At 39.1% G+C, this 16141-nt stretch overlaps 1 protein-coding gene across 1 annotated transcript in view; it reads right to left on the bottom strand.

Moving 5' to 3' along the window:
- The window catches only part of ERC2 (ELKS/RAB6-interacting/CAST family member 2), a 981757-nt gene that overhangs the window by 517601 nt on the left and 448015 nt on the right, over positions 1-16141 (bottom strand). Inside the window, exons 10-11 of the mRNA XM_043885488.1 lie at positions 8923-9060; positions 106-246 (exon numbers count right to left, since the gene is read on the bottom strand). Coding sequence (XP_043741423.1) covers positions 106-246; positions 8923-9060 — 279 coding nt within the window. The remainder of the gene's footprint in view (positions 1-105; positions 247-8922; positions 9061-16141) is intronic.

Below are 16141 nucleotides of genomic sequence, written 5' to 3'. Positions count from 1 at the left end.
AAGTCTTCACACAGTCCCTCAAACTAAGTCTCTAGTCTGTCTCAGCTACATGGATATGGGTTGATGAGGACTACTCATGTGGTTCACTTGTTTTTCCAGACTCACCTCTTTTTCAGTCAGTTCAGCTTGTAAAGCATTGACCTTCTCTTTCAGGTCTTTGTTTTCTTTTCGGAATGATTCTATCTCTTCTAGTCTTTCCCGATCATCTCTCTCCCTTTGTTCTTTCAAACGCTCAATTATTCTTTCCTGTGAGGCAAATGCCCAATTAAAGAAAAAAACAGTGAGATTCTATCAGTGTGCGTGCCAAGGCATGCTACAGGATGAAATAAGAAGCAATACACATAAGACGTGCTCCTATGTGTATTGGACTCAACATACACAAGGTATTCAAAATTGGGTTTGTGAAGAGAGGTTGTGTAGAACAGTATTTGGGAAAGACAGTCAACCACAGCTTTCAGCTTGTTAATCAAAGTTAGTACCACAGGGTTAACATGGACCTCAATGCTCAAGTTCATGGTGGCACCAGGAATTTCCAAGAGCAATTCCAGAAGAATGAGGTTCAGGCACCAAAACCCAAAGCCTTGTATAAGGAAAGGGAAGACACAGAACCAAACTCTTGGATTAACCCTCTTTGCTTGGCTTTCCCATCTGATGTCAAATAAACTTCCATGATTTCTGAAGAGTCTTTTTGTGAGAAAGAGGATCAGAGAGGGGCAGGACCTAGACCCTCAAGGACATAAGGCTGAACTCACAGTGAGAACTTGATATAAAATAAGGATTAAGTTCATTATGTAAGTGATTTTCCAATGTATCTGGAGGTGTTTATTCACTTCCATGTTTTTTTCCAACGATTTCTTGGCCATCAGTAGAGACTCAAAAACATTGCTAGAGTTTCTTAGAGCTATCTGAGGTACTGTCTCCTGGGCTACAGTCCTCATTTTGCCACAAATAATACTTAACTCATGACTCTCAAAAGGGAAAAAGAAAAGAAAAGAAAACACTGTTAGAATTTGAGCAAAGTTCAGACAGTTTTTTATTTTTTTTTTCTAATTTATTTTTTTTTATTAGTTGGAGGCTAGTTACTTCACAACATCAGTGGGTTTTGTCATACATTGATATGAATCAGCCACAGATTTACACGTATTCCCCATCCCGATCCCCCCTCCCACCTCCCTCTCCACCCGATTCCTCTGGGTCTTCCCAGTGCACCAGGCCCGAGCACTTGTCTCATGCATCCCACCTGGGCTGGTGATCTGTTTCACCATAGATAGTATACATGCTGTTCTTTTGAAACATCCCACCCTCACCTTCTCCCACAGAGTTCAAAAGTCTGTTCTGTATTTCTGTGTCTCTTTTTCTGTTTTGCATATAGGGTTATCATTACCATCTTTCTAAATTCCATATATATGTGTTAGTATGCTGTAATGTTCTTTCTCTTTCTGGCTTACTTCACTCTGTATAAGGGGCTCCAGTTTCATCCATCTCATTAGAACTGATTCAAATGAATTCTTTTTAATGGCTGAGTAATATTCCATGGTGTATATGTACCACAGCTTCCTTATCCATTCATCTGCTGATGGGCATCTAGGTTGCTTCCATGTCCTGGCTATTATAAACAGTGCTGTGATGAACATTGGGGTGCACGTGTCTCTTTCAGATCTGGTTTCCTCAGTGTGTAGTTTTCTTTAGTAAGAGGTCACTACTGCTAGGCACTGTGATAGCTTCTCACCCAGTCCTCATCACACCTGTACGATCTGAACCAGGACTACTGGTAACAGAGTGGTGGGGAGGAAAGCCAGGCTGAGAGAGGTCAGTTGACTCACCCAAGGTGACCCAGCTCAGAAACAGAAGGCCCACCCTGACACCCAGGGCTGTCTGAGTCTTAGCCACATGCAAGAGAACACACAGCCACAAACACAAGCCATTCAAGGAGATGTGAGTACCTGAGTGCCCTTGAGTTTTATGTCTCAATAAAAACATTACTCTGGTAGATATATTTTCAAAAAGGATGAAATCTTTCTGATATCAAAATAAGAACCTTTTTTTTTTTAAAGGAAAATTCTGCTCAGGTAAAATCTGAGTTAGGCTTCTGAAACTTGTGTCAAATTACCCAACACCTCTTTGGATTTTCTTCTAGATGGTCATGTTAAAAATTTTTGGTGCAAAAACGCTTCTTAAGAATACTCTGAAATTCCCTGGTGGTCCAGTGGTTAAGGATCTGCCTGCCAATGCAGGGGACACGGGTTTGATCCCTGATCCAGGAAGCTCCCATGTGCTATGAGGCAACTAAGCCCATATACCACAACTACTGAAGCCTACTCACCCTAGAACCCATGCTCTGCAACAAGAGAAGCCACCACAGTGAGAAGCATGTGCATCGCAACTAAAGCAATCTCCAATCACTGCAACTAGAGAAAGCCCATGTGCAGCAATGATGACACACCACAGCCAAAAACTAATACTAAATTTAAAAAAAGCATATTGTTATTTATATTCTTATTAGTATACAGTACAAGACAAACCCTGATACATAAGACAACTATAATTATAAAATACACAGTTTTTAAAAATACAGTGTTTAATGTAGAGGGAAGTTAGTTTGAACACTTAGCCTATGATTTAAGATCCCCCAGGGAAGTACTTAGGCTTCCCTGGTGGCCGAGATGGGAAAGAATCTGCCTACAATGCAGGAGACCTGGGTTCGATCCCAGGATTGGAAAGATCCCCTGGAGGAGGGAATGATAACCCACTCCAGTACTCTTACCTGGAGAATCCCCATGGACAGAGGGGCCTGGTGGGCTATAGTTCATAGTGTCACAAAGAGTTGGACACGACTGAGTGCCTTAGCACAGCACGGCACGGCACAGGGAAGCAACTGTTCTAACTCAATGACAATGATTTACACGTCTAATGCTTTCAAGGGGGGAAAATATCACTGTTGTTTTTAATTATTTAAAAATACCTTAAAATGAAATGTATTATTACAACAGTGTGGGTTGAAATGGCATAAATGATCCTATTAATTGTCTGTATTTGTTTCTTCTTGATTTCATTACTGTCCTATTTTACTCATCTGTGCTATGGGGGAGTGGATGACTACGTGATCAACGGAAGGAGGAAACGGCCTCAGCACACAGTAAATCTCTCAAGGACTTTTAACAATTTCAGCAATTGAGCCTACACTGCCTTTGGCCTGCACTTACTGCCAAAGCCTCACAACTGGTCACCCAGTGAGCAGACCCTCTCCATCTGGTCACTTCCACCCCATAGTGTTGGAGTGACATTTTTAAAGCCCCAAACTGACCATGTGGTGGCTTAGTCACTAAGTCCTGTCCAACACATGTAACCTCAAGGACTGTGGCCCGCCAGGCTCCTTGGTCCATGGGATTTCCCAGGCAAGAATACTGGAGTGAGTTACAATTTCCCCCTCCAGGGGATCTTCCCAACCCAGGGATCAAACCTGGGTCTCCTTTACTGACTGAGTCACAAGGGAAGCCCTGACCAAACTGGCCATGTCAACTCATTATTTAGAAACTTTCCCAGGAATCACTCTGGCCAGAACACGTTGCATTTATTCCCACTAGACACGCTTATTGCATGATCACTCTCTCAGCCTAGCTTTCCAAAGGGCAACACTCAAATCTTACAATTCTCTTAACTCAGGCCTGAGCAAATCGCCTGGCATACAACAGGCAATTAAAAAGGCTGAGGGAAGGAACAAGAATTCAAATTAGGGGTCATCATGTCTTCAAAAGAAGGGAAATAAAATTAAGTATGCATGTTAACATCCAAAAGGTGTCAGGGTCATTTGGAAATGAGGTTGATCTGCTTTAAGCACTTGTACTATTGACTGGGCATTGATGACAAAGCAAATCATCAAGAAGTTTAATGTTTTTAAGTGTTATTGATGATTCAATACTACAAAATAATTCTCCGTCAATCACAAAACTAATTTAACCGTCAGCCGTGCAGGGCCAGATGTCAAAAATATGTGTTAAAAGGCCCTAATATGTCATGATCTACTTGATTAACAGCTAACTTGCAGAAATTCCAACAATGTGTTCTTGTTTTAGTCTTATTTGCATTGGCAAGTGTTCTTTATGCACCCATCTGGCTGTGCACAGGTCTAATCTACTTGCGCTTTATCACTGGATGGGAACTGCACAGCAGTGGCCTCCAGCTCGGCTATCTGGCTGTCTCAACTGCTTATCTGCCATGTGGCTTTATAAATACTGGGGGCTCCATGAGCTTCTGTGTGTCAGTCCTGGAGCTAAGTCATACTCAATCTTAACTCACTAAGGGGCATTATTATTACTATTTTTTTTTTACACACAGCATATCTGAATAAGTTCTAGGAAATTAAAAGGAATAATACATTCCCTGGGATGAATTAATAATAATCCAAGTGAAAAGGTGACTAGTGCCTAATGGGTTCTATTCATCAGCCAAAAGACAGCAAAAAATTAAATATTCTTATAAGTCCATGATTTCCAATTAATCGTTTTCTTTTTTTGCACCATGTCTTGCTGCAGAGGATCTGTCAATTTATACTGTGGATAAAAATGGAACTTGTGAGGGAAAGGTCACTGGAAGAGATTGTACTGTCAAACACAAAGACCAGAACATTTGAGTGTTAGTCCCATTCCATCACCCATGAGCTGAGCAGCCTTGGGATAACCCAAGGGAGGCAACTAAGTCCCAACCAAGGGCCAGCTTAGGGTACAAGCGGCTTCCCAGAGGGCTGCGTTGAGAAGTTAATGTGCCATGGTTGATTAATGACTTCTACCCAGGGCCCAGAATAGACACTGGACCAGAATAAAACAGTGCTGCACAGGTCCCAAATTTTCTTTTCTGGGCATGTCATTTCACCTCACTGAACCCAATTCCCATCTTTAAAATGAAAGAGCATGGATTTACTGTTTCTCAAAGTATGGCCTTCCAAACATTTGCATCAGAATCATTGGGCATCCTTGTTAAATCAAAGATTCCTGGGCCCCACGGCAGAGCACAGAATCAGAATCACTAGGACATGGGACCCAGGGAACTATATTTTAAGAAGTTTTCTTGATTAGTGGTCCCCAATATTTTTGGCAGGGACCAGTTTCATGGAAGACAATTTTTCCATGTACTGAGGCGGGGGTGGGGGCGATGGTTTCAGGATGATTCAAGCTCATTACATTTACTGTGCACTTTATTTCTATTATTATATCAGCTCCACCTCAGATCATCAGGCATTAGATCCCAGAGGTTGGGGACCCCTGCTCTAGAAGACAAGATTATTTTGGATACATATAGAAGTGTGATATCCACTGGAATATAAACACTTAAAAATAAATCTACTATTCTTTATCCCCTGACAGGGAAATTTTCCAGTTCCTATCAAATTGCTTTGTCCTTTTTTCAAATACATTGATGCTCTGATTTTTGGCACCTTTTGAAAATTCCCTCTGTGTTTGCATTTATTCTGAATCAGGTAAAAGGCTAAAAGTTAGATGCATATAGGGTTTGGAAACCAATAGCTCACTGACCAAAGCTGCCCCACAGAGCTATTTTGTTCAACTTGAGCATCATATTTTAAAATCTGAACTCGAACATTTTGAAGTAAGTCAACAATGCTCCAGCTTGTCATAGTCACCAGCAGTCCGAACTGCTTAACACCAAACCCACTTCACTCATTTTTTTTTTTTTTGCTCCTTCGCTCATTTTTGCTCCTTCCTGACCCTACATGGCATCTGAGTTCTCAACTCCTCATGTACAGTTCAGTACAGATTTCATATGCCTAAGACTGTGGATCAACAAACTGAATAATTATTGTCAAGGTAATTCCAAAAGATAGTGGAATTCAGAGGTCAGCTAGTTTAAATGTATGTTTTGAAGATAAGGTACTGAGAGGAAAACAGATTTGCCCCATGTGATGCAATTATCAAGTAGTGGGGACAGTTTGAGGGGGTCAGACTCCCATAGACCCCCAGATTTCCTTCCTTGGCCTCCCTTAAATCTCAGAGGAAGTGCGTAAGTAAAAGGAGTAGTTTCAGATTCAATAATTGTTTTGGGACTTAAACTAGAATAAATCAAATCTCAGTAGGGGGAAAAGGATAAAATCCTGCCAAGAATTCATGATATGGAAAAGTATATGGTGTAAGTTTATTTCTGTATATTTGGAGAAAGAAATCAAGGGTACAAATGGACTGACATCATGTCACTGAAAGACTGCAGAAGGGATACATAATCATTCACAGTTTTTGAAACAACATTCTTCCATTCAAATTTTATAAACAAAATTACTACTAGAAAGTTTTGATACTAAATTCTTGAAGATTGTAAAAAGAATATTTTCCCTGAAAAATCATCTTATTCTTATTTTTCCAAATAAAATCTCATCTTTTATAATTTAAAGTTGTAAACTTACAATTTTAATAGGAACATTAAGACTACCTAGCCATTGAAATCTGGCTGCTTGTTTACGTTCTGTGTGTTTAGCATAGAGCAGTGATTCTTAGGTTAGAGTGTACATCACAGTCACCCAGAGAGTGTGATGAAGTGCAGAGTTCTTGGCTCTACTCGAGGCTCTGATTCAGGAGGTATACATGGGGCCTGATAATTATACTTTTGACAGACATCTCCTGGTGATTCTGATGTAGACGTCAGATAAAACTTCTTTAAGATTCACTGACTCCTGGAATCAGTGGGCTATTCAATTCCCCCATACTACAAATGGGCAATTTGAGGCCCAGGGAATGAGAGTTATTTGTCAAGGTCACCCAGTTAGTGGCAGAGCTCAGACTGGCTCCTAGGCCACCATCCACTGGACCTCATTACCTCATGGTTTATGATAACAGGGAAAACAGCAGGAAACAATGCTGTTATTACAGTGTGAAATCCAAAACAAAACAGACAACAAAAGATACCAGTACCTCTTGCATTTGTGGGAAATCCTACAAAGTGCTACAGAATAAGAAATGATGAGAAAGACACAGAAAAACAGCATAATGGGGTCTACTTACATACTTTAAAACTTAAGATTTTTCTTTGCTTCAAAGTTTGAAAATAATCATGTCAATAACATGGACCTACTTAAAGACTGCATTGATTCATGATATGTCCAACCAAAAATAAGCTGTCTTTCTTCAGAATTCTTGCAAACTTTACCTCATCTGCTCTTGGGTACTGATTCTTCGACACTTAGGAAGTGATGGGGGATATTAACATGCAGATTCAACTCCAAGGCCTACTGGTGCCCAACCCAGCACACAACACACCCACAGTGGGGAAGAGTACAAAAGTGCCCAGAGAATGAAGGAACTAACTAGGATAGAATGAAATGGACTAGAAATCATTTTAGGAATCAGTAAACATCAGAATGACCTATTTGCCTAATAGATTTCCTTCATTCTTTTGGTCAAAGAAATCCTTTTAAACATCAGTCAGAACTAAGACTTCCAAATGGCTTCCTACCCCCTTCAGAGTGAAAGTCAAAGTTTTACATCCTTTCTCACAAGGCCCTTCAAGGAATACTCCCTTTCCACCCACCGCTCCCCCCCTGCTCTTGATTCCCTCCAGTACATTCTCCCTCCAGAAGTGCTCATGGCTCATCCCTCTTTCCTCAGGTCTTTCCTTATATGCCCCCTTCTTAGTGAGCCCTGACCTGGTCATTCCACACCAGCATTCCCTGAACCCTCCCTTTGCTTCCTTCTACGGAAAGTATTACTCTCTGAAGTCTCCCGTGTTTTATTTGTTTATTTTCTACGTCTCTTCAGTCCCATTAGAATCTAACCTCCGTGACAGCCAGGATTTTCACCACTTCTTTTCTCTGCTGGATCCCTGGTGCCCACAAAAGTGCCTGTCATGTGGTGGTGGCTCACTCCATCAACACCCAGGATAGTGCACTAGGCACTGGGGGAAGGTGAGCCAACACACACGAGTAACACATGTACAGGTATGCTTGGGCTTGGAGTCTAGCAGATAAAACCAATTAATCACATTAAAACAGAAAAATGAACAATTAAGATTGTTACAAGAGCTCTGGGAAATTCATGGTATTCATGAAAACATGGTAGAGGATTTTACCTAAGAGGCTTCCCCAAGGAAGTGATTGATAATAATAATAGTTATAAATTAATATACACCTATTATCCTAAACACGTTCCATATATTAAAGCATTTTCTCCTCAATATAATCCACTAAAGTAGGTACTATTATTATCCTCATTTACAAATGAGGAAACTGAGAAAGTGAGAGGTTAAATAACTTATCCAAAGTATTAACTGTCAGACCTAAGATTTGAAACCTACAAGTCTGGCTCCAATATCCACTCTTGACTCTGTGCAATACAGCTTCTCAGCTCTCAGAAGAAGAAGAATTAAATCTGCAGGGAATAAAGAACATTCCAGGCTCAACAATAACATGTGCAAAGGGTCTGAGGCAGGAGGAAATAATGGTGCACTTAAGAATCTAGAAGGTCAGCAATGGCTAGAGCACAAAGTCTGAGGGAAGAGAGATGGGGATAAGGCTGGAAAAGGAGGAAGGAAAAATGAATGGACGGGATGGAAGGAGGGAGGAAGGTAGAGGAGGCAGGCAGAGAAGTGGCTAATCAGGTGAGAGCCAGAGAACATGACAGGATGGACCCTAAGGCCAAGGTTAAAGATTTCAGTTTCCATCATCCTAAAAACAATGGCAAGGCAGTGGAGGTTTTTAAGCAGTGCCAAGGGTGAAGTGATCAAGTATGTATTTCAAAAAGACGCCAATGGCTTCAGCATGCTGAGTCTACTGCTGAAGATTACATGGGAAGGGAAGGCCCGGCTGGTACTAGGATTGGTGTGAGTACACGGAGAAAAACAAGCACATTCAAATGCATTTGGACCATTTACTCCCAACCACATTTCCCTGAACCATACCACAGCTAATGTTTAGTCCAAGCTCACCTTCTCTGACAAAGCCTCCTCGAGAGTCGCCAGCGCAGTGTCTGTGTTACTGGAATCAGTCTGCAAGGACTTCACTCTGTCTTTCAGATTGGTCAGTTGCTTGTCTTTATCCCTAAGTTGTTCTTGTAAATTCTCAATCTGAAAGTAAAAATCACCATATTTAATACGCAGTTCATTACATATCCAGTACAGTGGATCTGTGGGGGAAAAAACAAAAAAAGACCCAAGATTATGGAACTTGTTGGTATTAGGAGGTTACACTGTTTAGAATCAAGGCCATTTTGACGAGACCGTCTTTCTTCCATGTAATTCAACTTTGTGTTTAAACGGCAATAGAGATGAGCAGAATATCTCCTTCCATGCAAATGCAAGCCCTTCAGACATATAAGCACTATTATTTCTATTTCTATCCCTTTCACTAGCCCTTTAAGTCTTGTGTCCACAAACCTAATCTTGGGGCAGTGAATCAGAGAAAAGTATATGCAGAATCCATTCAATGGACAGACACATCCTGGGGGAGCACTGAGCACCGTATCAGTATATGGCAGAACCCATGCAGTCATCCACTCACTCCTTTATTCAGCATTAGACTTCGTGCGATATGCCCAATGCTGCCAAGTGGCTGTTTCAAAGTAACCACATGAAAAGCCAAGTAGGTTATCACCAGTAGACTGTTAATGGGAAGAACTTGTGATATAAATCAAATGTAACAAGTACTAAACACTCCATTTGGCAAGTAAGTCATGTGCTGGCAACCAACCAGCCACTTTTATCCACTATCTGCAGCCTGAAATAAACACACCAAATAGCCGATTATAACGCCTGCTCAGGAGCAACAGCAAGGACTTTCTCTTGGGCACTGCATACATTATCATTCATGTTTTTATTCTCCGCTTTCAAACCATGTATTTCTTATCTAAGGATTAAAAAAAAGTCCCACTGTACAAACAATTTATTCATATTAAGGGTTTTAAAATGACAAGGAAAAAAAGCAGTACAACTCTAAGATAAGTCCATTCAAAATATTTGTATTCTGCACGCAGGCTTTCTCAGGAAATCATTCCAAATGCATGTTTCACAATGTGCAACTCAAACAAATTTTGGGATTACTTGATTCATGTAGCATGAATCTGGAATGGCAACACAAATAATGACCAGAGTAGAAGCAATAATGAGGAGGAGGCAGCGTGACAGCGAAGGTGGCAGCAAGAGCAGCACCATAAAAGCTCTGAATGCAAAGATAATGACCCTGTTGACCCTCAATCTGAGGACAGAAGATGTGAATAATTTTTCAAATGGCTAAAACGGATGTGGGCTAATGGAGATGGACTTTTCCTACTTCCATTCTTCCCACTTTTCTTTGCTCCCTCCTTTTTTTATTCATTCCCCTTCTCCTCATTCTTCTTCTTCCCCTTTTTGTCAATGTACTTTTTTAAATGTTTTTCTGCCTTGAGACAGACATCCTGGTTTAGATGAAATAACTAACCTTTTACTTCATCAAAGTGCACTGTGTTCCTATTCAGCTACCACTGTGAGAATTCGCTGTCCCTCCATGGAAAACACAGGAACTCAAAAGGTATAATCATCTGCCGTCAAAACAAAGGCTCCCTCCACTCCAGACAAGTGTTCATGCGATTACAGGACACCATAAGCAAATATACGAGTGACCAAAAACATGGGTGATTACATGTCAGAATGACAGTCGCTCTATATAATTCAGCAGCTGAGAGGACTAACCCTTGCGAGAGACTGTGTGTTATTATTTTTGAGTACACTCACATCCACATCTGTGTCCACATATGTGTGCAAATCCATGGCAGCTCCAAGCAAACTGATTTAAGTTCTCCAGCCTGGAAGACAATGGGACACAGTGCCCTGGATAAAGGAGAGACTGTCTCTCAGAGCATCAGCCTTGGGGCAACAGCACCACTGATTTCAAAGGACTTCAGGCACTGGAAATAGAGGCTAAAGAAGACTGCTGTGAGCCTGTGTGAGACTCTCTGGGGCCTTCTCAATTACTGGGGAGATTAAGGATATGGAGGGTCAGTGGTCCAAGGAGTATGCAGGTAGGAGATAAGAGCTGGAGAAATGTGGGCTGGTGAGACCTGGAGACACAGGAGCAACACAGCTACTGATCTCACATCTAAGAACTCAGCAGAAGAGCCAGTTATTTCACAGACAAGACTGAAAAACAGATCTGGAAATGGAGACATGTACAGAGCAAGGGATATACCACTTTAAAAATGTTGCACAAAGATCGCCAAGAATGATTCTTAATAAAGACAAAGTACAGACTAGGGTGGGGAACATAGCCTGTAGTGTAAATAAAAAATAAAACTACAAATAGATACATATATCAACCAAAAGTACATTTTTTTTCTGGAAAAAAATGACAAGAAATTGTAACTGTGTTTAACTTTGGGGAAAAGGTCCAGAGTGCAAAAGGGTGGAAGTGAGCTTCTGTTTCTCATTTTCTTATATTTCTGTAGTGTTTTGTTTGAACTTTCTAACCATGTAAGTTTTATGCATTTTTAATGCCGATCAACATTATCTGGATGGAGAGATTATGAGTCATTTTCAATTTACATTTATATATAAAAATTTAAACCATTATGCTAGTATTTAAAATCATATTTCATGCTATTGATAACTAAGTAGAAAAGGACTGAAGAGGAAAAAGAGTAGAATGCAAAATCATATGATGTTTGTATGTAAAAAGAAAAAAATTTGGTATAGAAATATAGATACATGTAATTCATTAAAATATTATTTGGTATATTTGATTTTACAATTCTTCTTTATACTTTCCTAAATCTGTCAGCTTGCTTTTCCTGAATATAACAGAATAAAAGATATTTAAGATCAACTACAAAATATCAGAATGATTCTTTGAATATGTTTTGAACAATAAGTTTGTACTTTTTATTATAAAAGGACTCATTGTAGGAGGAAATTTTTGTTTTTATTGTTCACTTGCTAAGTCATGTCCAACTCTTTATTTCTTTGTTATTCTAAGAAAGGAGGACTCAATTCTTAAAATTAGGAAATGGGATAAATGTAAATTCTGTATCTTTCAAAAAATTATTTTGCAGCTTTCTAATGTTCATAAATCATTAACAACAAACATTTACAAAAAAAAAAAAAGGTGCAAATTTTTCTTCAAAGGGTGAGGTTATATAGGTTCAAATAGCAGGCAGTGGAAAACAAGCAAATTGAAAACTAGGATTAGGATGGGGAGGTCTGGGAATGGAGAGAGAGGATTTTGTGAGAAATTGCACAGGCTACAAAAAATGGAATACACCTAAGCAACATAGTCAACTCTTTGGTCACTGTGACTTGATAAAATAAGAGATGGACCTGAGCACAGGGCTGTCCTTGCCTTTGAATTAAGCCACCTTTTCATCAGAGCTGGACAACTCAGAAGGAGACAGCCTTGCTGCAGTGGTACCTGTACCTCCCAGAGCAGACCACTGGAGAGGAGGTATGGGTCAGGGAGAGCGCAGGTCCTGGGGGTCACTGGGCAGCCCTGATCATAATGACTTCAAGCTGACTACTGAAAACTCAGCTCTGCCAAGTTCAAGGAGGGTCAATGCCCAGAGGGAGATTTTTGGTGAGTGTTCACACAAATGTGGTCCCCAGTGGGCATTGTCACTGACTGAACAGCAGCATCCTTCTTGACTCCACATTTGTTCCCCCTCCCATTTGGTCTCCAAATTTCAGCACATCACCTTCCTACAATGCAGATCTCACTGAATGACTTTTTTCCTTAGAACTCTTCAACTGTTCCCTCATTGCCTCCAGATAAAGCCCAAACTGCCTGACGTCATAGAAGAGGCCCCTCATGGGAAGGCTCACTGGTCTTCCACCATCCCCCAGCCTTGACTAAACTCTCCCACGTCCTCCCAGCACTAGCTTCTTCATAGCCTCTCATCTTTGCCTTCATTTTTTTCTGCTTGGGAAATTCTTCTCATCTTTTTTTTTTTTTTTTTAACCAAGTTCTATTCAAACATTTAGATATCAACATATTCCTTAACCCCTCCAGGAAGCCTTCTTTTCATAACACCCACTCTGGCCCAGGCTAAGTCCCCTACTTTTCACACACTTTTCAAATTGCCTCTTTACTTGTCTCTTTACAATGTGACTGTGAGTTCCATTAAGAATTCTGTCATACTCACTCTGTATTTCTGGACACAACACCCAACTGTGTTAGCAATAACGTGTTATTTACTTACTGAATGAATAAAAGAAGGAAGGAAGGAACCCTAAAGAGAATGTCTTGTGTGAAAGGAATAGACCAGACCAGGTGATAGCTGAGTCCCTTCAGCTCTTAGATCCTACAAAGAAGAAATTAAAAGCATGAAGAAGCACTATATACAGTCAGAATACTTTACATATGCTGAGGAATCTTTATGCTTTCAAATATTACACAAAGTTATTTTTTTTTTGGCTGTTTCTTTATAGAGTTGTGAAATTAGTTACTAAAAAACATTTTCTTTTCTCCATATCACATATCACTATAATTTCTGTTATCCACATCTAAGGTATCAGTCAAACCTTTTAGCTAAATCAGTAAGAACATCTCAGGCTGGTTTAAGTATAAACAAATGGCCAGGAATACTGGAGAACCAGGGTTAGAGAAAATAATACAGAACAGAGCCCAAAGTTTTGATGCAACTGGCCTGGTGCAGACCCTGTTGCCCCAGCTGCAGAATACCAGAAACTGAGACTTATAGCACAAATACAGCTTCACCAGTGAAGTCATCAGGTCCATCATTTCATCTAGGTGATCAATTTGTTAGCACACAATTGTTTATAGTACTTACTTATAAACCCTTATAATCCTTTATGTTTCTATAGAATTGGTAGGAATATCTCCACTTTCTCATCTTAGTAATTAAATTTTTCATTTTTTTTCTTAATCCACCTAGTTAAAGGTTTGTCAATTTTGTTGAGCTTTTCAAAGAACCAAATTTTGATTTCATTGATTTTCTCTTATCATTTTTCTAGTCTTTTGTTTATCTCTGTTCTATTCTTTGTTTTCTTCCTTATGCTAGGTTTGAATTTAGTTTTCCTTTTTTAGTTTCTTAATCTGTAAAGTTAAGTTGTTGATTTGAGATTTTTTTTCTTAATGCAAGCATTTATAGCTACATTTTTCACCCTTAGTATTGCTTTCACTGCATCCCATAAGTTTTGGTATGTTGTGTTTTTATTTTCATTCACACAAATATTCTAATTTCCCTTCTGATTTCTGTTTTGATCCATTGGCTGCTTGAGTGTGTTGTTTAATTTTCACACATTTGTGACTTTTTTAGTTTTCCTTCTATTACTGATATCTAACTTCTCCTGTAGTAGGAAAAAAAAAAACATTTTGCATGATATCATCTATCTTTTTAAATCTACTGACATTTAATTTACAGCCCAACAAATGTTCTATCCTGAAAAATGTCCTTCATACATCTGAAAACAATGTATGTGCTATTGTTGAGTATTCTGAACATGACTTGTTAGATCTCATTGGTTTATTGTGTTAAGTCTTCTATTTCCCTACTTATACTCTCTCTAGTTGTTCTATTATTGAGAGTAGAATATTGACGTCTCCAACTACTATTGCAAAACTGCCTTATATATAATGATGGTCTGTCATTAGGTACATAAATATTTATAATTGTCGTATCTTCTTGTACTGAAACTTTTATTAATTTATAATGCCTTTCTCTGTTTCTATTTGAATTTAAAGTCTATTTTGACTGATGTTAGTATTAACTACCCTGGCTCTCTCTCAGTTACTATTTGGATGAACATATTTTTCGACCACTATTTGTGTTTTTGGATCTAAAGTAAAGCTTTTGTAGACAGCATATACTTACTTGGATCACGCTTTTTTTCTTTTTCTCCCTTAATCTATTCTGTCAATCTCTATCTTTCCATTGAAAAGTTTAGTCATTTGCAATTGAAGTAATTACTGGAAAGGAAGGACATATTCTGTCATTTTGCTATTTGTTTCCTGTATATGTTATATACTTTAAAACATCTTTGTCCCTCATTTCCTGCATGATTGTCTTCTTTTGTGCTTAGTGGCTTCTTGTAGTGAAATGGTCACATTCTTTTATTTTCTTTTGAGTATATTCTATAAAAATTTTCTTTGTAGTTATCATGGGAATTACATTTACCATCCTAAGTTACAACACTTAATTTGAATTTATACCAGCATAACTTCAATAACATACAAAAGGAGAGCTTTTTTTTTACACTTTTGTCCCCAACCCTTACAGTTGTCAATATCAGAAAATTATATCTTTATAGATTGTGTGCCTAAAAACATAAACAGTTCTTGTAAATGCAATGGTCTCTTAAATTATGTAGAAAACAAAACATTGGAATGTGTGAAATTTTAATTTGGTATCTCTGATGCAATTATTTTTACAAGGTCAAAATTTTAAATAAAAATAAACTTTCATTTTATAAAAAAGTTAAGTTAGGTACTGGGTACAACAGCATTATTCCAAGAACATACATTCTCAACTTGCCTCTTCTTCTGAGCAACATCACTGTCATCATTAGGGTCTGGATGAAGACTAAGGGAATCTGTTTATGAAGTTGTTGTTCAGACAGAGCTACAGAAGTCTGTCCTCAGTCTAAAAGCTGCACTGGAATTTCTAACCTACGTAGCACTGTGTTCCCGAGGCAAACCATTCAACATCACAGTAATCCAAGTCTATGCCTCAAACATGGATGCCAAAGAATCTGAAGTTGACCAGTGCTATGAACACCTATAAGACCTTCTAGAATTAACACCAAAAAAGATATCCATTGCATCATAGGGGACTGGAATGCAAAAGCAGGCAGTCAAGAGACACCAGGAATAATAGGCAGGTTTGGTCTTGGAGCACAAAATGAATCAGGGCAAAGGCTAAGAGAGTTTTGTTAAGAGAACGTTCTGGTCACAGCAAACACACTTTTCTAAAAACCCAAGAGATGACTCTACACATGGACATCACCAAATGATCAATATTAAAATCAGATTGATTATGTCTGATTATATGAAAGAGGAGAGTAAAAAAGTTGGCTTAAAACTCAACATTCAGAAAACTAAGATTATGGCATCCAGTTCCATCACTACATGGCAAATAGATGGGGAAACTATGGAAACAATGTTATTTTGGGGGGCTCCAAAATCACTACAGATGGTGACTGCAGCCATGAAATTAAAAGACGCTTG

Source organism: Cervus elaphus, chromosome 24 (genome assembly GCF_910594005.1).
Source record: "Cervus elaphus chromosome 24, mCerEla1.1, whole genome shotgun sequence".
NCBI classification, from domain to species: domain Eukaryota; kingdom Metazoa; phylum Chordata; class Mammalia; order Artiodactyla; family Cervidae; genus Cervus; species Cervus elaphus.
Note: the sequence above shows the minus strand (reverse complement) of the source record. Positions and strands in the feature narration are given on the sequence as shown.